Here is a 24,155-nt window from a genome sequence, read left to right on the forward strand (position 1 = left end):
AAAATTATTATGATTATCCATCCACCCATCCATTTTCTATACTGGCTTTATTCAATTCAGGGGGGCTGGAGCATATCGCAGCTGCCATTGGACGAGAGGCAGGGTACACTCTAGACAGGTCACCACTCCGTCACAGGGCCACACCGAAACAAACAGGACAAACAACCATGCACACTCACACTCACTCCTTGGAACCATTTGAAATCACCGATTAACCTAACATGCATGTTTTTGGACGGTGGAAGGAAGCCGGAGTGACCGGAGAGTACCCATGCATACACGGGGAGAACCTGCAAACTCCACACATAAAGGTCCCAGATGGGATTCGAACCAGAAACCCTCTTGCTGTGCGACGACGGTGCAAGCCATTATAATTATTATTATTATAATTTTATTTTCTGCAGAGGGAAGCAGAGGTTCAGTTTTAACTCTGATCACCTGTAAGCTCTTTGTTCCCTGCTGGTTTACACACACGCACGGCTCGCTAATATGCCTCACACCTCCCTTCCTTTCCGTATGGAACGGTCAGGGGAATTAGCCGTCCTGTTCGCGCGCAATAAGCCAGTGGTTCCGGGAGCGCGCGCGGATTGTCCACCATCTCAGCCCCTCGGGCGCAGAAATATCTTATCATTCATCTCCCTAACGAAGAACTGTTCCTCCGCGCGCACTGGTGAGTTTACCTTTCACTTGCTTTGATATTAGGCGCAATTAAATCTTGACCTTCGCGGCTTCTCTGTTTTATCTGCCCTCTGCTGTCTCCTCTTGGCAACGTAATTCCGTACTTAAGCACTCGTGTTTTTGAAATACAAGCAGGTGAGCAGCCTACCAGATGAACAAAGCTCAACCTGTGTTTGTGTTTTTAATGTTTGAATCCCCGTGTGGTCAAACTCTGTGCACCAGGGAGCCGTGGCTGTTTGTTTTTTTTTTTTACATCCGATCATCTGGTTACGCACAATTGTTGCACCCGTGAGATTTTGATTAAATGAATAGACAACGGCCTAGGGTTTAATGACTACACGTGGAGATTAATTAATTTGAAGTATTTTGTTATGTTGAAGCTTTTCTACAATAGCTTTTCTAAAAACAAATCCGAGTGTTTTGGCAAAGGGAAAGTTTGGAGCACGTCAGTGTGATTTCGCACAGAGCTGAAAACGCTTTTGTATGATTGTTGTTATGGTAGGAGAAAGAAACAAGAATCTGTTGGAATTAGTGATGCGTGATCTGCTGCATTTTAGGTGTGCGGTGTAATGGCAGCTGCCCCGTTTGTGTGAGGGTGCAGCTGACCCTCCAGCCTCGGTCGTTGTTGAGCTGACAGCAAGCTTACAGGCTTTTAAGCCCCGCGCCCAGGCGCACACGCCATTTGCGCACTCCATCTTGTGCCTGTTTAACAGTAAAGGTACATAGAGGCCCAATGAAAGTTATTTGGACTTTTGAATTGCGGAATGCAAAAGTAGGAATAGCCAAGCAAATCTTAGACATTGCAAAATAGTCTGAAAGAAAAGAATGTTTACGGGCATGATCCGCACCATCAAATGAGATACACGATTTATTTAATGAAAATGAAACCAGGATGTTTTCCTGCTTAACAAAGATCAAGGGAACCCAAAGCAGGAGGATAAAGATGCAAAAAGGCAAGCAAGGCAGGAAGACGACTGTTTGAGGCAGTCACACACCTAAATTTAGGTTCAAACTGATTTCCAGTGGACTATTATAGCATCCATGTTGTGACTTTATTGTTTCCTTAGACAAGGTCAACATATTTTTTTTTGCCCTCCTTAAGATATAAGTAAGTCCTGCTTCAGACACTTTATAATATATAATATTATAAACAGATTGCAAATTGGTCCATTTTGTTGCTTCGGTTGTGGAAATTATTTCACCAAAGTAACAGTAATAAGTTTTAACAGTGTAACTTAACAGTGTTAAGTTTCATATGATGGTAACAGTTATAGATTTAGGACAGTTTAACTTAAATGTAGAACATTTAAAGTCACATTTTATTGAGTGTTACATTTCCTAAAGAAACATCCTCACTTTCACCTCCCACACAATGTTGTATTTAGCTCTACTCAAAAGAAGAGTGGATTTTTTTTCTTTAAATGTCTGAGGCCTATCAATGGAGTTATGGTTGATGCTTGATTTAAGTTTTTGCACAATTGTCATGAGCTGTGATTTACATGGACAATGTAAACATTCATGAAAGCAGCAAGAGTATCAGCCACTGACAGAAAGGTATCATGACTAATAAGCTCAGTGAGTAATGCGCCACACATGGAACGTGAGGCTAAATGCAGATGAGATAGAAGTTCAAGCTTGAAGTGGGACTAGTGGGTCCCAGCTGAATCACTCACACCATCTTTTGTTTTTATTGATGATGATTATTATCATTATTATTATTATCATCATTACTATTGTTATTATTATTATTCAAAATACATTATGTACAGTATGAAGCCATAGTTCACAATGTACAAACAGGAAAAACCTGGGTGAGAACTAACTAACTAGACAATATCAGCGCAATGGTTAAAACTGAAATCAGATCAATCAGCTAAAACCAGACGGCCTCGACGTAAGATAAAACATTACCAAATCTAAACTGGCCAACCAATAAAGAGAAGTCAAACTTTTGATTGTTCTGCATGTTGTTCCTGCTTGCAGGTGCACATGAAATTGGATTTTCAAAGCTTTAATGCACTTTTAATGTAATCCAATCATTCAAGCATATTAGAAAAGAGCTCGCTTTTACAGACAACAACTAGGTAATCAAAGTGTGCTATAGATTGTTGTTATTATTGTTGGTATAAACTTTAAAAATCTGTTAAGTCAGAAAACCCAGTACGCACACACACATGTGGGGCTTTCTCTCTCGTGCTTAAACTGCTCCCGTCACAGATGGTGAAGAAGCAGGAGGTCCAGGATGCAAATGCAGGACTTCCAGAGGGAGGAGGTGAGGACGGGCAGTTACAACGGTTTTATTTAGATAAACAAAAGACGCTGCCAAGGCAGAATGTAAACCAAAGACAAAAAAGACCTTACAAACAAAAAGGGCTCACAGACTGTCCAGATGGAAAAATAGGCATCAGTGAATAATTCCTATTTAGTGCTGTCTTTGGCCTCAAACAAAGAATGAACTATGGGGAACTCTGCCAGTTTTGACCGATCGGCTAATTTGTCAGAGCAGGGGAGCTTAAAGAGACAGAGCATTTTAGACAGAAGGTGACAAGGTGTTTCAGCAATGTACACCATGAGAGCTTTAAATTATGTCAAATAATTTTTGTAGACCCCCTAAAATATGCTAAATGCTAAACCAGTGAATGAGGACAATATGAGCTCTTAAAAAACGGCCAACACTTTATAGATAGATCTGACTTAGAGGTCACAATTTTGTTGCAACTGTCACAGGTATGCAAGAGCTGATACTGATGCCTGCATGAACAACACGTCATCATAAAACAAGACAACAAAATTAGTCTCAATAAGAGTCCTGGTGCAGCGCTGACTTTTTAACAACTAGAGGTCTATATCGTGTGACAATGGGCCACAACAGCACATCACTTGGTTTAAAGAGAACCTCCAGCCAGCGGGATTTAACCACTCATTGAGATATTGCTGTGTCCTCAGGAGTTAGGAGTTGAACTCTAAGCGACTAATATTCTCCATTTCCATCTTCGGTCTGTGCTTGCTAATACTACTACCGTTTAACTGGGATTAGTTTGGTGCCTATAGGTAAGGAGATTGCCTATTAAAGCACTTTGTACAGTGTTAACACGCAGTTAGGTTGACTGCTGGTTTGTTTACATGTCTGATGGCTTCCATCAGTGTGTGAGGTGGACAGAGCATGATCTAATCTGTTGTGGGACCATTGTGTGTGCGGTATCCAGAGTATTTCCAGCATGAAGCTTCTTATCATCTTAAGGGATGGGCACTGAGTGACAACACCCCGCTACTGATATGTTGCTGATTTAATCCGCTCCTATATAAGGAAACTCTGAGTAGCTAAAAAACTGAAAATACAGCACAGCAGCATCTCACAAAGAACGGGAACACCATAAATTAAATGTGAAATGTTGTAATTTGTGAAATGTTCTTTTTTTTTAGATGTTTGGGATAAAAATGCCATTGTGTTTATGAAACCATGCTGCATTTTTTTTGTTTGTTGTGTTTGTTGTTGAGTGTGAAATGTGCTTTGCAAGAGGATTATTTCTGCTTTTGTTGATGAGCAGTCAGAATTGTAGTTTTGTTGTAGAGTTTTGTCTCATGTTTTGTTTGGTGCATTAGAGAGAAGCTGTAGAAAACGCATGCACAATGCATGCCTATGCTACCTGTACAATTTGTTTTAAGTAGAATATTCGGCCTGTTGTTACAAGCAGGTTGTTTTTACTCTCAACTCTAAAGTGAGAGATGAAAGGAAATGGAACAAATGTGTGGGAATTGTTTTTATTTATGTTTAAGCACATTTCTAAGAAAGAAGATTTGACATGGCATGAATGGATTAACACAACCTTTGAATAACTGAAGAAAAAAAAATTGAAAATCACAGTGATCTCACAAGCACAGACAAACATTTCTAAGTGTGGTGTTATTATTAAAACATTTTTTATTTTATTTTAAGAGCTTGATAAACAGTGGCGAGAATACACTGTAGATGTTTCATTTTTTCTCTGTGGATGCAAATCTGGGGATGTTCATGTGTTTGTAATGTTGTGAGACTTAACCACTCTATCATCACTTACCACTTCATTCCTCGGATCCAAAGAATGAGCCCAGTGACCAAATTACCCCCAACAGATTGTAAAGTGTGCCGCATGGATTTCTGTGTGTGCTTAATCTGAGCCCACAGCTTCAACTGAGGGAAAAAGCAGCGACAAGACAGCTTAACTTTGGCTTAGATTTGACGTGTGAGTCTAGCTACCACTGTGTGTTTTCTCACACAAATATTTGACATTATATTCAGATAGCTTAACGAATGGGAACAGATGGAAGTCTATTTCTTCCTTTGGAAAAACGAGTCAGAAAATGCAATGTTTTCTTTACGTACATGACTTTTTTTAATAATTACATTTTACAGTTGTGAGGAGATTATCAAGGGAATTCTCAATCTTCATAAGGTATACTGTACGTATCTACCTAATAAGTACTAATTTTGCAAAGCAGATGATTGGAAGTAACACAAACTTTTAAACAGAAAATATCCCACTAACTGATGCACAGTATTGCGTGGGCAAAGGTTAAGAAGTCTTGATTCAGGTTTGTTTTAAAGGGGGACAACTTAAATTAATAGTTCAACTGTTCATTTAAAAAGTAAGTATTCAAAAAGTCGTCCCAAGTAATCAATACTGAACTCCTGTTTTGCCTTTCTTTTTCCAACAAAGGGATGAAACGAAAAAGAGCATATACCCTTCACCACAGCAATGAGTGAGTCATCGTCCTTTCACTCAGCGACACTTGTTACATTGGCCCGATCTCTGTCTGGGTTTGGACTCGATGCAGCCAATGGAGGGCCTGTCAACCCTCCTGAAAGGGAAGAGTCTCCGCCGCTGGTATGCTCCCGGGTGCTAATACCCATCCCCATATCAGCAGCGATATTGTATTGTAATATTTTGAGAGTATTAACTAAGATCTATACCTTTAACGTATCACATATCCAAATGTTAACCTGTGCTTGTTTGTAGGAGTCTGGCATCGAAATAGGACCTGGACTTTTTTTTGCCGATGGCAAGAGAAAAGTGGACTATGTTCTTTGCTACAAAAAAAGGCGGGCATCTAAACAGCGTCCCTCCATCACATCCAATGGGAGTCTGCCAATATCAATGCCAAGTCGATTGGAAGCAGAAGCAGAATCTGCGGAGGTAGGTGCAGCTGCAGGGGATGCAGAGGAGTCAAAGCTGTCTGAGGAGGAAAAGGCTTCAATGAGAGATGAGTTTGAAGCAGGACTGCTGGAGGCTGGACTGGAGATTGAGCGGGACAAAGAGGTGTGACTGCTTTTCCCTTCACTAAGAACAAAATGAGTATATTGCATGTACCTACTATATGTGCAAATGTGTGTGTGTGTCTGTGTGTATGTTTTTTTTTTGTTGTTGTTGTTATTCTATACATGCCAGTGTGTGTAAATGGATGGCTACGTGTTTGTAGGCTTGCTGGTCTCTCTGTGTAACTTTAGCCAAAGATTACAGGACATTCTTAGTGAGTGACTCATTATTCAGAAGTAAACTTGCTGGGAGATCATTGAATTTAAGGGCTACTTTGGGTTAATTGTGGATATTTAATGGTTAGAAGGATATGCACTGCCTTAGAGGATGTGTTTAAGATACTTCTGAATATTTGCAACAATACTCAGTCGCACAGTCATACATAAGCTGTAACGTCAAAGAGTTTATAATTGTATATCTTGTTATATTTTACCTAAAATTATGTTCTAAATAATTATTATCTGTCTCTGATTAGGGTTGAATAAGCTCTAAGATAGAGCAACTGTTATGGACCATTATTGTCGCTGAAAAACTGCTGAAAACATTAGATATACACCCGATGGAGTTTGTGATTGAGTTCATTTCAGTGATTACACGAGCAGCCTTGAAGTTCCTGATGCAAAAGCTCAGTCATAGGTAGCCACATTTCACATGATCAATCTTGATAATATGGTGATGTATAGATCACAGTAGATACTGTCTCATTGTAGCACTGAACAGCATTTTTACAGGGCTATCACTGTTTTGATGGACCTAAAGTTTATAGTTTAGCTGGGACAAAGTGATGCTGTGCTGCAAGACAGCACATTGTTACACAAATTTTTAATTTCACAAATGTGTTTTATTGGATTTAAAATTAGCACACGGCTTGATTGCAAGACAAGTAATGTTTTAATGATTTACCAAGATGCTGAAAAAAAGAAGTTATTTTCACCCTGGCTTTAAGTAGTTTATGATTAGTTACTGATTACTTAATGATAAGTTGATTAAGATGTGAGTCAAGGCTAACAGTTTAATTGATTAATTGTTTATAAGTTTTTCTCTATTGAGTCCTAATGGAAGAAAATAGACTGGAATATGTTGTGTAAAATAATAAAATAATAAAATTTAGGTAATGATTAGTTTATTCATTCCAGTCATGATAACTACTTTCTTCATGATCCTGATTAACTCAAAATGAGTTACTTATTAATTTATTATTAACTTATTAATTTACAGTTACTTAAACTGTAAATATGGTTTTGTGCATTCCAGGGTACTTGTGAAGAAGTAACTAAGTAATGAGATACTACCTAAGGAATAATTAGTATTACTCGGGGTAAACAAAAACAGGGTGATGTGGGTCATGATTAGTTTGGTTTAGTTCACAGGCTGCTTCACAGTTAATCTGGAACCACTTGAAGGAAATTATCAATAATATTGAGTCACCTAAACTCATGAACTAATTGTTACATAAAATTAATTAATATATGATCTCTGGGTCTGTTTTCCATAAACTCATCGTTATCTTTGATATAGTCATTCGTGTGGAATTGATAGAGAATATTAAAAACTAATAAACGATCATCCTTCATTTGTTCCCTGATAACCAAGAAAACCATTCTCCCTCATTGTAAAGTGTTGCAGACAGACGGATAGTCTATACTGAATATGTTTTCTGCTGTTGAGATTTCTTATTGCACTCTGTTTATGTGCAGAGGTCAAATGGCATAAGGTTTATTAGGCTGCACATCCCGTGGTCAATACTGAGCCGAGAAGCAGAGCTCCAGAAAATCAAAGTTCCTGTCAAAAAGGTCAGCAGTTTTATTTACTCTGTTTGTTGATGTTCTTGCTGTATGTTTTGACCATTTGCACAGGAGATGTGTGTCGGAGAGCTACAGAATGGGACAGAGTAACTATGATCAAAGTGTGCTTCACGTGTGTTGTCTTTGAGCAGAAATGTGAGTTGCGGAAGCGAACAGGCATTGCTGGAATGTGGGATTCTATTGTCACCAAACTGAATAAACCCTTTCAACCTGACGTCCCTGAACTTGAAATCCACAAAGACTCAAAGTCACACGTCCAGCTCAAAACCCTCAAACACCCTTTCATCAGAGACAAGCTCCACCTGTGAGTACACGCGCTGTCACACAGATGGCAAGTGAAATTGTATCACTTGTTTGTACTGAGGACGATAATACACTGATATCCACAGTAAACCCTCATTCATAGTTATCTGTGTCAGTGTGGTGAGGCTCTTTCAAAACTTATCATATCTGCAAATACAAAATCTTAAATACATGTCATACTTTGGCATACATCAAATCATAGTACTTGCACTGATCTTGCACATGCTCACATTCTTGTAATTTCCTGCAGGTATGACATCAAGTCAACAGCAACTTTATTTGACAATGCAACACGGAGCAGAATTGTGAGTCCACAGCAAAATTTCTTCTAATTTTGTCAATTTGAGTGTATGCAGGTGAGCTCACCTAGCATTACTTAACAATGCTATGCATGCTTCTAGGTTGCAGAGATTATTTCACGCACTACTTGTACACGTACTTGCCAAACCACAGGTGTGTTTGAACTTTTTTTTCTGTTAAATGTATGGTTAGCCATTTTCACTGTCCTCAAACCTAACTGTGTGTTCCATTTCCTTTTCATATTATAAGGCATCAGCTCATTGCTGGCACGAGATGTTTATGACTCTGCCTTTCCTCTACATGACGTGAGTGAACAAATACAGTAGCTTGATTTGACAGTACACTCAGTTGTTTAAGTCAATAGATTACTTGAATATGTCATACAGTATGGATTACTTAGTATTTAAGGGTATATCAGGAACGATGGAATAATACTGTTCAAAACCTTTACATGGACCATTAGGTTGTTAAAAGTGCCTCTAAGTTAGCGCTGCACACAGATTTCATTCTGTCCAATCAGTGGTCTCTGAGTCCATGACCAGTCTGTTCCACAGAATAAGACGACTTTATAAGATAAGAAAAAATTACTAAATGAAAAACAAAACAAAATAAAATAAAAAATAAATGGAAATTGAAAAATGAAAAAATGGTGACTTTCTCTTGGAAAGTCTGAAGTGCAGCAGATGGACGTGTGGTTGAAATCTCCACAGATCCCCATGAATGCACTGGAGTGTTGCGTTTTTTGCTCACTCACAACTGAGCCGACAGCATCGTGCAACGTCAGCATAAGGATGTACTACAAAGTAAGATTAGTGTCTTAGTGAGCTATGTTGTGCTGAAAGTCTGAGTGTCACTCAGGTTGCTGTCTTTTAACCTGGCCAGTTCACCAGTAACCTGCCTCAGAGCTGCTTATGTTCAGAGTTTCAGAAAAAGCACCATCATTTCACAGATTGTTGTCATCAGACAGGATTACTGGAATGTTATGTCTGACTTGATAACAAAATTGAAATCCCTTACAGGACAATATTAAAGTTAAATGTTGTCATGACATAAATCTGCCATGACATAAATGTCAGGCAAATATTAATTTACTAATGGCACAACTAAAATTTTTTGACAGCATTCTTTTCTTATTTATATATATGTATATTTATATACATAAGGGGAAATAGCAGGTGCTGCTGTCATTTATCACTTAGACACATATTAATGCTGATTTTTTTCACTGTCCGCATCAGTCCTCTCAACGCTTCCATTATATCTGCCAATGAACATGGGAAGAAATGGTTTCACTTTGTTCCTCCTTGTTCTCCATTTTGCTCCTGCCCTGAATCCTAGATATCTTCTCTTCAACTCCTCTGTACCTGAATCGTATTTTTGACATCATTTAGGCTTTTTAAAAGTTCAATGAGCTGCTCCCACATTTAGACAACCTTCCAGCTATCATGGTTACGACTTACAACAGATTTGAGAGTGTAGTAGTTTCCAAACCAGCATAGAAAAATGTTTTACAAATTCAGTGTTTTAGTGAAAAAAATAAAATAAAATCAAGGTGATACGAGACAGACTGCTTCTTGTGCAGGGATACCTTCATTCATTTTCTCGCGTTCATTCATTTTCTAGTTTTACTTTTTACTTGTAGCTCAGTTACAGTATTTTGAAATGACGCCTCATCCCCAAAGTATTTATAAGTTTTGATTAATGTGAAGGAAAGAAGTGCAGAATCTCAAGCTCTGCTGTGGAGTTGTGATGCAAGGGATAGACTTGGTTTTTGAACATGATTTTTGAGCAGAATCACCACCAATTACACATGTATACCAGCGTAATCTGACGTAGTGTGCTGGCTGAATGACAGTGCATTTGACAAAATTGTTAGCTGGTCTCTTTTTTTTCCAGGGGTCATTCACAAGGAGAGGACGGAAAGATCAGCGAAATGACAGACAGGTGAGTTAAGTGAACTCTGATGGGGTTTGAGAAATTATCTTTTTAAATATTTTCAAATAATGACCTAGTTGATAGGGGCACCCCAGATGAGGCCATTTTCACAGCCCTCACAGCTGAAATCCCGATCAATAACAAATGCACTTCATGCATTTGATGATTTTACAGTTAAAAACTGGTGAAATCTCCAAGTAATGGCTGGTTACCAAACATCACGCAGGTGCTTATTCAGAAGTGGTTTTAAGTTTTAAATCCTTTTCAATCTTGTATTTACTGATTTAAATTGTTGAATATCTTATATTTTTAAGCCTTTTAGCTCAAAAAATTAAAACATCCATCATTTGTACTTATTTCAATCAGTACATTAAAACAAAAAAAAATTTGTATCAAATCAGTCAGTATATTAAAACAATAAGAATTCTGATTATTGAGTTCAAATAAAACCAGTCTTTTAAAACTCATGTAAATATGTTTGCATGTGAAATCATTCTAAATTAAATTTCTTAAAGTTGGATTAACAGTTCCATGTAATACATCTGAGAGTTGAATTACTCTTGCATGTATACTTTAAGTTACATGCTCCACAGTTTCTGACCTGGGCTATGAATAAGCCACTACACAGAAAAAGGCTAGCAGCAAAGTATAACCATAAGGAATAGAGGACATCTCATTTGCAAAGAAAATAAAGTGTTCAACAAATACGAAATGTGCACAGCTGTAAAACTATTCAAGTCTCCACTTGACATGATTCTATTCAAACTATATACTGCAGTTAGATGTAGATTGTAGATGTAGATTCATCCGACACTGATGACATGTGTAGAGGCATACCACCATCTATCATTACGTAGTGGAACAAACAGCAGTGAAATAAGCAATCCCACCCATTGTTCTTGAATACTGTGGCAAGGCCATTAGTCTAGTTAAATGGCGTAGCAGTTATAACCATGGCTAGACTTCTGAAGTGCCTTAGGATTCTGCATATTTAATTATTCAAAGCAACCTTTAATGAAATTGTAAACATGTCAGCCATATTAACATGTTTACATGGTAATCAGATATTAAAAAGACATAAGAGTAAAAAAAAGCAGTCAACACCTTATTTTGTCATTCCATCATGGAGCTGCAGTGCACCATGATAGTCTCTACATCACACAATGAAAGCACCAGGGTTTTCATATTAACAATAATCCATGCCTACACAGTCTTTAACTATTAACCGGTAGATTGGTCCTGTGTAATGTGTTTATGCATCCTCCAGGTCCTACATGAAGAATGGGCCAACTATGGAGTCATGTTCAAATATCAGCCTGTCGACCTGATAAGGTACAGAGCAAACCACAACTAATTCCCAGTTTAGTTTGTGATTGCAATGCTGTCAAAGCCACAAATACCAAAGTGATGCCTCTGAGACAACAGTGAGGCAAAATGTTTGAAATGTCTCTGGTTATCACAGTTTGTTAGAGAAGATACCATGGGGTCATTAAGGTCAAAAGTAGTTATTCTCTTAGATTCTGGAGTGCATGATCTACAGATTAAATCAATATTCTCAGCCTTAAGTTAAAAATGAAAGTTTACAGTGTCTAAAATGGCTTAAATCTGGTTCAAATATAAATCTATGTTTACAGGGAGTACTTTGGAGAACAGATTGGGTTGTATTTTGCCTGGCTGGGTGTTTATACTCAGCTCCTCATCCCCCCCTCTGTGCTGGGCATCATTGTCTTCCTGTATGGCATATTTACTGTGGATACCAATGTGCCAAGGTATGCAGACAGTTTCCATTAAAATTATAATAATTATTATGCTCATTGAATTACTGTGACATTACCACCATGAAAGAATTAATATTGTTTTCCATGTGTTGCTTTTTCCCGTGTATTTCAGTCAGGAGTCATGTGATGACAACCTGAACATCACAATGTGTCCACTGTGTGATGCGGTGTGTGACTACTGGCGTCTGAGTACGGTGTGCTCACTGGCCCGGGCTTCATACCTGTTTGACAATGGAGCTACTGTCCTCTTTGCCATTTTCATGTCGCTGTGGGGTAACTATACACTTCCCTGATGGTGTTACAGCAAGTAAAGTCATTTCCATAGACTAACTCCCAGACAAAGATAGGGAGACTCACACTCTTTCATATGTTTAAATCACCCACCGTAAGCAAAGATAGACCAAACAAATGAAGACAGAATCAAATACTTCTTTTGAACACTTTAAAACAGCAGAAGTTGAGTCAGAGAGCTTCACCTAAAAAGTAAACCTGAATAGGAATACATGTTAAAAACGAGAAAACACTGAATATTGTCACAAGAACAAAAAAAACCATCAAACTGCGGTATATGACACGGGTAAAAAGAGGGATTGGGTCTTGTTCTCTTAAAAGACAAAATTCAAGTGAAAAACAGTTAAGGATAAAATGATAAATGTGGGAGCCAGATGGTTGCAGTAGAAAAATTGTGAAGTGCATCAAAAACATTTCAGCAGCAGCGCTCAGTTGCTGCACACACACGCCATTCCTTTTTGTTTGAAGACAGAAGTTGTTTTCAAATCCGTGCGACCCGGATTACAAATCCCAAGTGGACGATTTATAAGCAGAGAGTGAGGATTTACACTCAGCACTTCTCTTTTTTTTTCTTAAGCGACCCTAGGGCAGCTGTGTAAACAGTTGTTGTGCTTCTTTTGATAAGATCTGCAACCCTTTGCTTCTCAGTGCTGGATGCAACCTTCCTCAGTTCAGTACCAATCTATCCCTTACAGGTTGAGATTTTTTTACTTTTTCCTCTCAATAACAGCAGTTTCACACAGCTGCTGATCCTATAGAGGAGAAAACTACACAGTTTACACTGTTTTTTTTAGAGTTAGTACCAGAGACAGAGCTAAGTTGAAATGTAGTCTCGTATTAATAGCACACATAGAGGGCTTTACAGTGTATTGGTTGGCTTGTGATAAAATTGACAGCCAGTGTCTCTCTATAAAGATGATTGGGTGGTGGTGGTGGTGGTGGTGGTGGTGGGGGTTCTGAGAGGATGCACAACCAGTCACAGCAATGTTAGTTTTACTATGAGACCTATAACATCTAGCTGTTACCTAAAAGCCACCATTAACAGTGAGTGAATGCTTAATGCAAATGTGTGGTTTAAAAAATAAGTTTTCTTGGTTGTGTTTGCTTATTATTTGCTTATCAGTATTGAACTTGGCTTCCTAAAACTCTTATGAATACAGTTATTAACTACTTGCGGCACACAGAAGACAGGTTGACTGGCCTGGTCAGTCAAAAGTTGTTTAAAAGTCAAGGTTTGAGGTTTTTTAGTTATTTTTAACTCTTGTCATTCTTTGTGTGTATTTCCTTTGCAGCTGCATGTTTCCTTGAGCACTGGAAGAGGCGGCAGATGTGTCTGAAGCATACCTGGGACCTGACGAGCTTGGAGGATGAGGAGGTATTTAAATAGATTCAAGAATACCATGTGTGCATTGTCTTTAAACAGTTTAAACATTTCTTATCATTTTTCTTTGTCGTGTCACGTGAAAATAAATGATTTAGTCTTTTTAAGCCTCTATTTTACAACCCCAGTCAGTGATTGATCAGGAGTTTGTCACCATTCACCCGGGTCAATCATGATGACAGTCATGCTTTTCCCAGACGATTGTCATCTGTCCATGACCTGTGAACTAAAAAAAGGCAATCCTCGTGGCCAGCCATGTATACATGCATTAACTCTGTGAAGGGCTGTAATGGGATTGGCCTGGGTCTTAAAGGGCACTTGTTGGATAAGATGACAGAGCGGGGTCGCAACTCAAACAGTCACAGTCTCATGCAGCTATGCCGTTTTCTCTTCCTCTCTCTGTCTTTCATGTAACCGTCTGCTGCCTGAAGGAGCGAGTCCAGGTGGGAAATTTTCAATATACATTTAATGTACCCACTTTGACAAAAGAAGTGAATCAAAACTGGATAAAAGAGGCGGTATTATTTTTCAAAATGTATTTATATGTTATATGTAATCAAAATACACGTTAGAAATTCAGAGATCTAAAGCTACATACATAACTGACACTTGCTTTATTCTCCCTCCTGTATCATAAAAGCATGTTTTTTTTTCGTAGATATATTGATAACCACAACTGAAACCACCATAATATGAAGTTGTTGTAGAAAAATTTAAAACAATCATGTATGTGTGTGTGTGTGTGTGTGTGTGTATGTGTGTGTGTGTGTGTGTGTGCACTACAGGATGAGCTGAGGCCTGAATATGAAGAAGCTCTTCAGGAGAAAAAAGCTAAGATCAAAGCACAATCAAAAAAGAAGGTAATATCTATTTGTGTTTTGTAATTTGCAACAAACTGTAAAGTTAAGTTTGTACTTTCACTCACACTGTTTTTATTCTCTGTTTTAGCTGACTCAAGCTGGAGATGGTGCAGATGGAGAAACAGACCAGATGCTGGCCTCCCAGGTATAACTGCACTGCTCTGGAAGTGCACTAAGCAGACAAGGCTGCTGGGGAGGGCTCACAAAAATGCATATCCTCATTTTGATTGTTCATATATCACAAAAGTATGTGTATTCTGTGTATATGAGTTTATGTTGGTACATAATGACCCCCCCCCCTTCACCTGCAGTGTGTGGTTGAGTCCAAAGCAGCTTACCTGCCTGAGATTAGCCCAGATTACTGATGGAGACTGAAAGGGGAGGAGGGGGAGGAAGAAGGGGAGGAGATTTCTGTCCTTTCAGATGGCAAACATGCACCTGCCACATCATTTACATAGCGTGTGTGTGTGTGTGTGTGTGTGTGCAGAACATGTGCTCAGCATTACAGCTCCTCACACCCTGCAGTGCACTGAAGCATTTATGAAGGTTTGTGTGTGTTATTTTTCAGTGCAGCACAGTAATGTTTTTTTTTCATTTTTGTTTTTTTGACAGCAAGAGCCTGAGTCACTGGACATTGAGGATCACCTGTCGGGTTATCTCATCAATGTGTCCACCCTACTACTGCTGGTACTGCATCCATGCTCTCTTCATATTCTCACGTTCCATTTGCCATCTGTGTCTTTGTTGATGCCCCTGTTAATCATTTGAATTTGCTCAGGTGGATTTGCTCGGATGGATTAACAGTTGGAAGGGGTCATTAATGTTATTTTTCATTACGTGTTTGGTTGTTAATTTATTGACAATTTTTCCAAATTCATCTTTTCATTTCACATCAGTCTACTGTGTCAACACTGTTGACCCTAAATCATCTGTTAGTTAATTTTATTATTATTTATTTTTTGTTAATTTGATTATTATTATTATATATTTGAAAAAAGAAGTGTTTCAGTACTCAATAAAAACTGACAAAAGAGTGATGAAAGTAATAAAATTAATCAGCGAACCGATATTGGCCGCGTTTCCCAGATTCGCTAAGAAGCTGTTAGTGCTAAGAGCTTCTTAGGAACGCTAACGTAGACCGCTCCTAAGAAGCTCTTAGCAAGAACATATCTGGGAAACGCGGCCATTAACATTCTCAAAATACCCTGTTAGACTATATCATCATCATCGTATTTCATTTCATTTAACCTTTTCTTGTTGTGTGAGCATGTTTTTTGTGTGTTCAGATCTTCGTAACCTGCTCAGCGGTGTTTGGGGTGGTAGTTTACCGGGTCTGCATGTTGAGTGTGTGGTCCATGAACCCTGATCCAGAAGCAAAGGCCAGTGTGAGGATGACGGTCACCACCACGGGGATCATCCTCAACATGCTGGTCGTTCTGGTGTTGGAAGAAGTTTATGGAGCCATTGCAGTGTGGCTGACCGAGCTTGGTACTGCATTTAATCATATCACAAGGCTGATGGTTTACAATTTGATTTTTTTATTTTCTTGTGGGACATATGTTGACATGAAGAAAGAATGTGGTGGTGAAATGGAGCGGTGAAACAAGTTGATCAATAATTGATTTATAGTCCTCACAAACCAAAGTCATGGCAGCGCCAAACGTTGTCATATTAATGAAAGTAAACATCAAAGATATTTTTAGGTTTATTTTATCTGTTTTTTAGCTATTAGCTATAAAAGTATGAATTTTCGATTCAGGGCTGTAGTGCAGGGTATATGTGAATTAAAAGTATCCTGTATGAACTGACTGATTTGACTGCCGGCACAAGACAAGTACATTAATTGCCACATTAGTGGCATGAACATAATGTGCTAAATGTAATACAGTGTATGTGAACAGAGCAGAAAATCACAGCAAAATCAGCTCAAGATATTAGGCATTTATTGATTTTAGGAAAAAAAGATTGAAATATGCTCCATATAAGATAAAAATGCTAACTGGTATTGACCTGGTGTGTTAAATTGTTCAACAGTGGAGTTATTCAGAGTGCACAGAAAGTGACTTAGATGTGTTCTTTTATTACATTGATGACCCCAGTATAAAACCTACCCTCTTTCCAACAGAGCTTCCAAAGACAGAGGAAGAGTTTGAAGAGAGGCTAATTTTCAAGTCTTTCTTCCTGAAATCCATGAACGCCTTTGCACCTATTTTCTATGTTGCCTTCTTCAAGGGCAGGTGTGTATTTACTTTTATTTCTTCAATAGATTTAGACTGTTGTCTGTCTTCATTCTTTATCGTTTGACTTTATCTCCTTTTCCCAGATTTGCTGGACGACCCGGTGATTATGTTTACGTCTTTGGAGACTATCGCATGGAAGAGGTAGGTGCTGCCTCACACATTACTGATTATTGTCTTTGAATATGTATATGTTAGACAAATGAGCATCTCTATTTTAAGTAAAATTGTGTTTTGCAATCCACAGTGTGCTCCTCCAGGATGCCTCATTGAGCTGTGCATCCAACTCAGCATGATTATGCTTGGAAAGCAGCTCATTCAAAACAATGTGTTTGAGATTCTCATACCGTATGTATATACTAATATGTTCTTATAGCCCTGTTTGTAACTGTTCTGTATTCAAACCACTCACTACCTCTTTTAACAAGACTTTTTTGGCATTTGGGACCTGAGGATAATAATAACTGTAGCTTTGAAAGAAAAATGTTTTTTCAGCCACTCAGGAGTACAGGGCCTCTTTTGTTGTCTTTTTTCTTTCGCGCTGCAAATCCACAAATTCTTTTCAGTTTTATGATAAAAAAAGGACTGTTGAATATGCTCCATGTTTTGGAAGAAAGCAGGAATGTTTTCTGCCGTATCGGGTCCGAAAAACGTACCTTTCGCAAAGCTCTGATCTGACAAGTGCAGACACATCAGATTACAATACTGTTTCGTTCCTGTTATCATTGAGACAGATAAGACCTTTCAGTCATAGATACAGCAGAAGTGGCCATGTTCTTTCAGAGCAGGATTCCCCTTCAAGTTGTGACAGCTTTCACACGTCTGGATATTGTTTTTGTTTTTTTTTTAGTTTCTTGGAAGACTTTTTTTTAATATGGGTCATGCTACTGAAATTTTGCTTATTACCCTACCCAAAGAGATGTTACACTGGGTGCATGTTTTTTGCCACTGTCTCGTTATTTTTAAATGAGTTGCTGGCAGCAAACTTTAAAGACATGTTTTAAAATCAGTTTAATTCAAGTTTCAATTTCTATTTACTATTTTAGCAAATGAATTAAATTTCCCTCATTTTCATTCTCTGTAATTTATGTCCTCTCTTTTTAGTAAGCTGAAAAAGATGCACAGAACAATGCAGGAGCAAAAAGGAAAGAAAAGAGCAGCAGAGAATGAGGATAATGAAACAGAGGAGAGGAGACCAAAGCAACAGTTTGACAAAGATTTTGCCCTTGAACCATTCGAAGGTGTCAGCCCAGAGTACATGGAGATGAGTAAGTCACTTTTTCACAGATTCTCTCTCTACTTTAACTGCACAGTATAATTCTGATTATGTCTTTGTGTGTCTTAATATATACAGTAATCCAGTACGGATTTGTGTCTCTGTTCGTGGCTTCCTTCCCTCTGGCACCTGCATTTGCTTTACTCAACAATGTCATTGAGATCCGCCTCGACGCCGCAAAATTTGTCACTGAGCTCCGACGGCCCGATGCTGTGAGGTGTAAAGACATAGGTACAAATCACACATAAGAACATGCCTGCTTTGTCTCTGTGTGAATGTGAAAAATCTATTGTGGAACTTTTAATCAGTTTCATTTTCTTTACTCCACTCTGACCCTCCATTTCCTTTCCTTTACACATACATTGACACAAACATGCACATTCATATGGATGGACACGCTTCCCTTTCCCTATTTGTCTCTTTTCATGCTCATGCTGTCTCCAGGGATTTGGTACAACTTTCTCTGTGGAATCAGCAAGTTCTCTGTCATTACCAATGTAAGTGTGCATGTGTGTGTTTGTTTGTGTCTTTTCTGTGTGCAACTTTTTTTTATCCCTGGCAGAAGTGTTCTATCTTAAGTGAACACCCATTTACTTGCAACGTGACACTTCTGCAGCCACATCTTTGTGCAACCTGGAAAATGAACAAATTACTTTCAATTTTGTCAGGAACTTTTGCTGTATGCATTTGATCACTTAGATCAGACAAATATGTTGAGTATTTCTTTTTAATTTTTTTTTGTACAGATGAGTTTTGCATTTATGTTTACTACAAAGGGGTGACAAAACCCCTGGATTTGATGGGTCAGTTATGCTGTTGGGGGACATTTTGCTAGCTAGTTTTGGATTGGCTGCACTTGTCATAGGGTTCACTGAAGAGCGTGTTAAACATCATAAGCTATTGATGTCCCAATAAATTCTTAAATTCACCGTCTTTCAGACTAATTGAAAACATTTGGGAGATTTGGGTATAACATTTTAAGTAACACTGTTCCATCCCTTGAGTCTCTTTGGTGGAATTCCAATGGAGTAAACTCAATGCCATGTAAAACCTAAGCTGTCCTCATGGCACATAATGGCCCAATACCTCCCTATTTTTTGGTTTTGCTTTACTGTAATTTTGTTGCTCATCGTAAGCAGTTAATCTTCTTCTTCTTCTTCTTCTTCTTCTTCTTCTTCTTTAACTTTCATGGGGCATTGCTACACTTCTCTGTGCGCTGCTGCTGATTTGTGAAGTGGCTGGCTCCTTCACGTGAAGAACATGTTTAATATGCCCATGATAATCAGACCAAATAATTAAACATTAAGGTTGTGACTTCAACCCAAATTGAACCTAAAGATTTTTTTGGTTTGACGTGTAAGTGTCTTCAGCTCCATTGCTTCATCGCAACAGAGACAAAGAGAACTTCCAGACTCATAGTAGAAGGCCATTGTTATCACTGATGTCAGATTGTGAGTATATGTCTGAAAGAAGTTTTCAGGCTATACAGTTGGATGTGGCGGATTAAGCTGATGTGCCAGCAGGAACTGGAGATGTAATGTGTTGTGATGTAATTTAAGTTTCATTTCTTGTTTTTTTGTTTTAGGCATTCGTCATCTCCTTCACATCAGAGTTTGTTCCACGAATGGTCTACCAGTATATGTACAGTGGAAATGGCACCATGAGCGGCTACACAGAGCACTCACTCTCCTACTTTAATGTCAGCAATTTTCCTCCTGGCACAGCACCAACCACCACGCTCATCACCGGAGTGACCATGTGCAGGTCAGAGTGGCTCTCTTACCCTTGACCCACCTGGATCTTCCTTTAAATCCCTAGCAGCTTAACTCTTCCTTTACTGTAAAATGTGTCATGGATTGCAGGGTCTTACTGAAGGGAAATCTTACCATCACCTGATTTTTTTCTGTCTGCATTAAGTCATAGGTTGCCCCTTGCTTCTCCTCACTGACTCTGATGTTTTGTTTTGGTTTTTTTTTAGGTATAAGGACTATAGAGATCCACCATGGGGCCCAGATGCCTACACCTTCTCTAAACAGTACTGGTCCGTCCTGGCTGCAAGACTGGCCTTTGTAATATTCTTCCAGGTATCAAAATAGTATTTGCAATAGAGGTTATTTTAATTTCAGTCTAAATCTGTCTGATTTTTTTGTTTTTGTCTTTCAATCCATTAGATATAGTGTTTCATTTATGATAAAAATATAAAATGTTAAATATAAATGATTCTGAAAATTGTATGGTTCCTTAAGATTTGATGCCAGCATCTTATTTCAGGTTATTTTTAATGCTTCCATCAGTAAACCCAGCTCAGATGTATCTCTCAGTACTTAAGTAAAACAGCTCTGACAACAATGACAGCCTCGAGTCTTGGGAATGAGCCTTCTATTTTAGCAGGCCTGCTTTGGGAAATGATCTGTTTTCAAGCTCAGCAATGTTGAATGGGGAGTGCCGGTGTGCAAGTCCCTCCTTAGTTCAGGTTCGGATTCTTGCTGGGTCACTTCAGGACTTTCACAGAGTAATCCTATAGCCACTCCTGTGTTTTCTTGGCAGCGTGCTTTACGTTGTTGTCTTATTGGACTAATCCATAGCATGATTATATCCAGATTATACTCCTGATTTTATGCATACACATTGTTTGGAATTGTAGCCAAATACTTCTGTCATTGTTTTATCAGATTTTATTCATATACATTTGGGCAAATTCCCAGCCTTTGCCTTTTTGTAAAAACTGGCTTGGCCACTTTGCTATGAACATCTAATTGGAAGAATTTTTGTCTCCTTAAAAAGAAAAAAAAAAGCTCTTCAATGATCTGAAAAAGTGACAATGCTTAATTTTATAGATTAGTTGGTAAGCACTAGTGCAGCTCTCCCTGGTAGCTGCTGATGCAGACTGAACTGATAGCAACATGTTTCTCCCGCCCTCTGCAACAAGTGGAGTCATTTAAAGAATGTTCTGTAACAATTAATGTTGGGAAGCATCAAGTTAGAGTCTTAGTCTTTGCTAATTTGCTGTATCTGCTGGCAGAAACTTTAAGAGACATAGACCAATTTACTTATGTCCATTTGACATTTCAGACAAGATTTACCCCAGAGCTGCTCCAGTAGAGCAGTGCATCCCTATATATGAAATAGCAGAAAGATTGTGTACATTCCTCCTTGCTGATAAAGGCTATGACACTTATGTTCTTGCTATATTTCATAGCGCGACTGGGGTGCCAGTTTGGGGAATACCCTTTCAAGCATATCTTTAAAATTCAATTGGAAAAGAAGAACACGTTTCCTTGTCTTTTTACTCTTTTACAGAATCTCGCCATGTTCCTCAGCATGTTGGTTGCTTGGTTAATCCCAGATGTACCACGATCCCTGCGGGAACAGCTGAAAAAAGAGAATATGGCACTGATGGAGTTTCTACTTAATCAAGACCAAGAAGCATGTGCCAAAACTCACACCCCAAAAAGCTCAACGCCCTGCTTCCCCGCTGACATAGACATTGTGGTAGAGGCCCCTTCAGAAGAGGAAAAAGTGCACCAAGAGGAAGAGGAGGATGGGGGCGAAGTGAGGGTTGAGATCAATTTGGATGAACCGGGAGGGTCTGATGACTGTGATCTGGAGGTTGAGAAGTCAATCGTAGAAGTTGAAGGTAAAGGACAAGAAGAGCGGGATGACGAGATAAGTAATGAAGTTGGAGGGGCAGAGGACAAAGAAATCGATAAAGATGGTGAAGAGAAGGAAGAGGATGGAAAAGGGGGTAAAGGGGAGGATGGAGGAGAAGAAACAGAGGAAGGAGGACAAAGAAAGGAAGATGAAAATGAAGGTGAAACGAAGGCAGCTGAGGAAAATTTTACAGTAGATTTGGACTCTTTCATGAGCGAGCTGGGCCTGTTAGGTGAGAGGAGAAAACCCATGTGTCATCTCATAATTTCAGCTTTTTCTTGTTCTTCTTAATCTTTTTAATATCATTTTTGATGCTTGAGTCCTGTTGATACTAATGTTGCACATGAAGTATGTCAATCTCACTTATGTTTAATTTTTCTATATTTTATTTTACAGATGAAGAGCCCTCATCGAGCACAGCTGTTGAAACTGAGCCTCCCCGTTCAGAGTCTAAACAAGATTACCAGAAAGAGAAGGAGTCTCAGTCACTTCCTTCATCTAAAAGAGGCTCATCCCAGAGTCTAAAGGGCTCCAGAACTGAAATTACAATATCAGATGTTGAAACAAAGAGATTTTCACTAATTGCTCCTCCTCCCAGAGAGCCAAATTCAAGAGCAAAGTCCCGCTGCTCCACCCTGCCTTCCCGCCACAGAGGAGCTGAAGCTTGTTACAGCCTGCCACGACCCAGCCACTCCACAAGTCTCACACGGTTCCAGCAGAAGGCCACACTAACTCCCCTTGTTCCCTTGGCCTCTTCCTCATCAGCATCACCTAACCTGTCCACCCCCCAACACACCTCTACATCACCATCATCTCCACAGCAGCCATTGGCCCAACAGCCCCAAGCCTCAAGTGAACTTTTTGTGTTAAAAGGCCCTCCCCCTCAGCTGCCACGCTCCAGAGGCAAAGCCCGGTGCTCCACCCTGCCTACACGATCGAGAGCACCCGGTCCTGAGGGGCCCACTACAAAGCCTAGCCATTCTACCAGCTTTACAAAGCTTGGAGACCGCATCCCACCTTCACCCAGTGAACTGAAACGCAACAACACAGCAGTATGAAGAGAGCTGCAGGGCAAGACAGGGAGGGATAGACAGAGGGTGGCAGAGGGAGGGGTAGGACTATCCAGATTAACCTCTCCTATTCGTGCCTGGGGCCACATCCCTCCCGCTGCATCTCCTTTCTGCAGTTACCTGGGGTCTAAATAGAAATGATCCTTATTAAATGGACCTAATTTTTGTCCTTTTAATCTTCAAACATAAAACTATTTATACTACTCAGTGGTTGAGGCTGGACACTTCAAAGAAAGACTGCTCAGAAACCTTCTTTGCTATGAACAACAAAGACCACCCTTGGACTCTTTTTACTTTATTTCTATTGTTCTTTTTTGGGAGGGGTTGTTTGGTTTTTCTGTGTGTGTGTGTGTGTGTGTTTGTGTGTGTGTGTGTGTGTGTTCTATCATTTTGCCCACAGCCACATCTCTATAGCCACTGCTCTTGTGTTATTTCCTGTTCTCTTTTTTTAAATCCTGTTCTATTCTCACACATGCAGCAGTGCTGCCATGTAGACCAGAGGAAGTTGACATTATGTACATCACAGCTTGGATCAACAGTTATGCTTGTAGCTCTACTGTTTGTTATAGGTTTTGATATATAAAATATGTAAAATTCCAATAAAACTATTACATATTTTTTATATTTGTTCTTCCTTTAAAGCTCACTGAAGTTAAATGTTGATGCAGCTTTTGTTGAATTACTTAGATTTCATCTTGTATAAGAGGTTACAAATAATACCTTACATTCGTATATTCAAAGATAGCAGACTGAACTAAGTTATTACAAGACCTGCAATAACACGTCAATAACATGTCACCAGTAGATAGGGAGATCATGGTAGTTTAAACTGGCACGAGCCCTACTTGTTGTCTCTGTTGCCCCCCTCTGGTGCTGGATGACACAAAGAAATCATTCAGTGTTCTGTACCTTAATGTGTTCATTTGCTTTTGTGTATCTTTGAAACCTGACATTTTCAATGCTTTCTCACATCATCACAAAAAATTCCACGATAACTGCAACTAATTACTAGACTTTCATTGTTCCCCACATAAAACGGAACGAAAATAATTTGCCAAGCCCACAGTCGCTTATCTGTAGTTATATGTTTGTTATTAACTCGGGTAGCTATCTCTGTAGAGTGATGTTCCACTCTTTTGGCTTTGTGTGTGAGAGTTCTTATTTCTCTCCTGGCTCCTCCTCCTCCTCCTACTCTACCCCACCAGTGAATGGGGCCTTTGTGGGGGCTTTTTGACATTCCAAGGGAATTCTTGCAGGTGAGGGTACGCAAACAATCCCACACTCAGTTGACTGTTG

General features: G+C 39.1%; 1 protein-coding gene across 1 annotated transcript; it reads left to right on the forward strand.

Moving 5' to 3' along the window:
* Window positions 1-171: 171 nt before the first annotated feature.
* ano2a (anoctamin 2a) lies at window positions 172-23,433 on the forward strand. Its single transcript, XM_072385777.1, has 28 exons — window positions 172-670; window positions 5,376-5,543; window positions 5,676-5,975; window positions 7,670-7,765; window positions 7,909-8,081; window positions 8,331-8,385; window positions 8,482-8,533; window positions 8,630-8,685; window positions 10,277-10,324; window positions 11,583-11,647; window positions 11,950-12,084; window positions 12,206-12,366; window positions 13,677-13,759; window positions 14,197-14,208; window positions 14,551-14,625; window positions 14,714-14,770; window positions 15,238-15,312; window positions 15,912-16,113; window positions 16,751-16,862; window positions 16,949-17,006; window positions 17,110-17,210; window positions 17,967-18,130; window positions 18,217-18,369; window positions 18,583-18,635; window positions 19,724-19,902; window positions 20,117-20,222; window positions 21,439-22,021; window positions 22,186-23,433. Exons 2-28 carry the CDS (start codon window positions 5,415-5,417, stop codon window positions 22,845-22,847), a joined length of 3,945 nt encoding a protein of 1,314 aa, XP_072241878.1. The 5' UTR covers window positions 172-670; window positions 5,376-5,414; the 3' UTR covers window positions 22,848-23,433.
* The last annotated feature ends 722 nt before the right edge of the window (window positions 23,434-24,155 follow it).

Source organism: Leuresthes tenuis, unplaced genomic scaffold (genome assembly GCF_036924035.1).
Source record: "Leuresthes tenuis unplaced genomic scaffold, fLeuTen1.0.hap1 SCAF_5, whole genome shotgun sequence".
Classification (NCBI taxonomy): Eukaryota; Metazoa; Chordata; class Actinopteri; order Atheriniformes; family Atherinopsidae; genus Leuresthes; species Leuresthes tenuis.

What these genes read in the sequence shown, in the direction of transcription:
- ano2a (XM_072385777.1), top strand. Translation starts at nt 5,415, where the DNA reads ATGAGTGAGTCATCGTCCTTTCACTCAGCGACACTTGTTACATTGGCC. An exon ending in CTGCCTTTCCTCTACATGAC is followed by an intron (nt 8,686 to 10,276) that starts GTGAGTGAACAA and finishes TTTTTTTTCCAG; the next exon opens with GGGTCATTCACAAGGAGAGG. An exon ending in TGTGAGGTGTAAAGACATAG is followed by an intron (nt 18,370 to 18,582) that starts GTACAAATCACA and finishes TGCTGTCTCCAG; the next exon opens with GGATTTGGTACAACTTTCTC.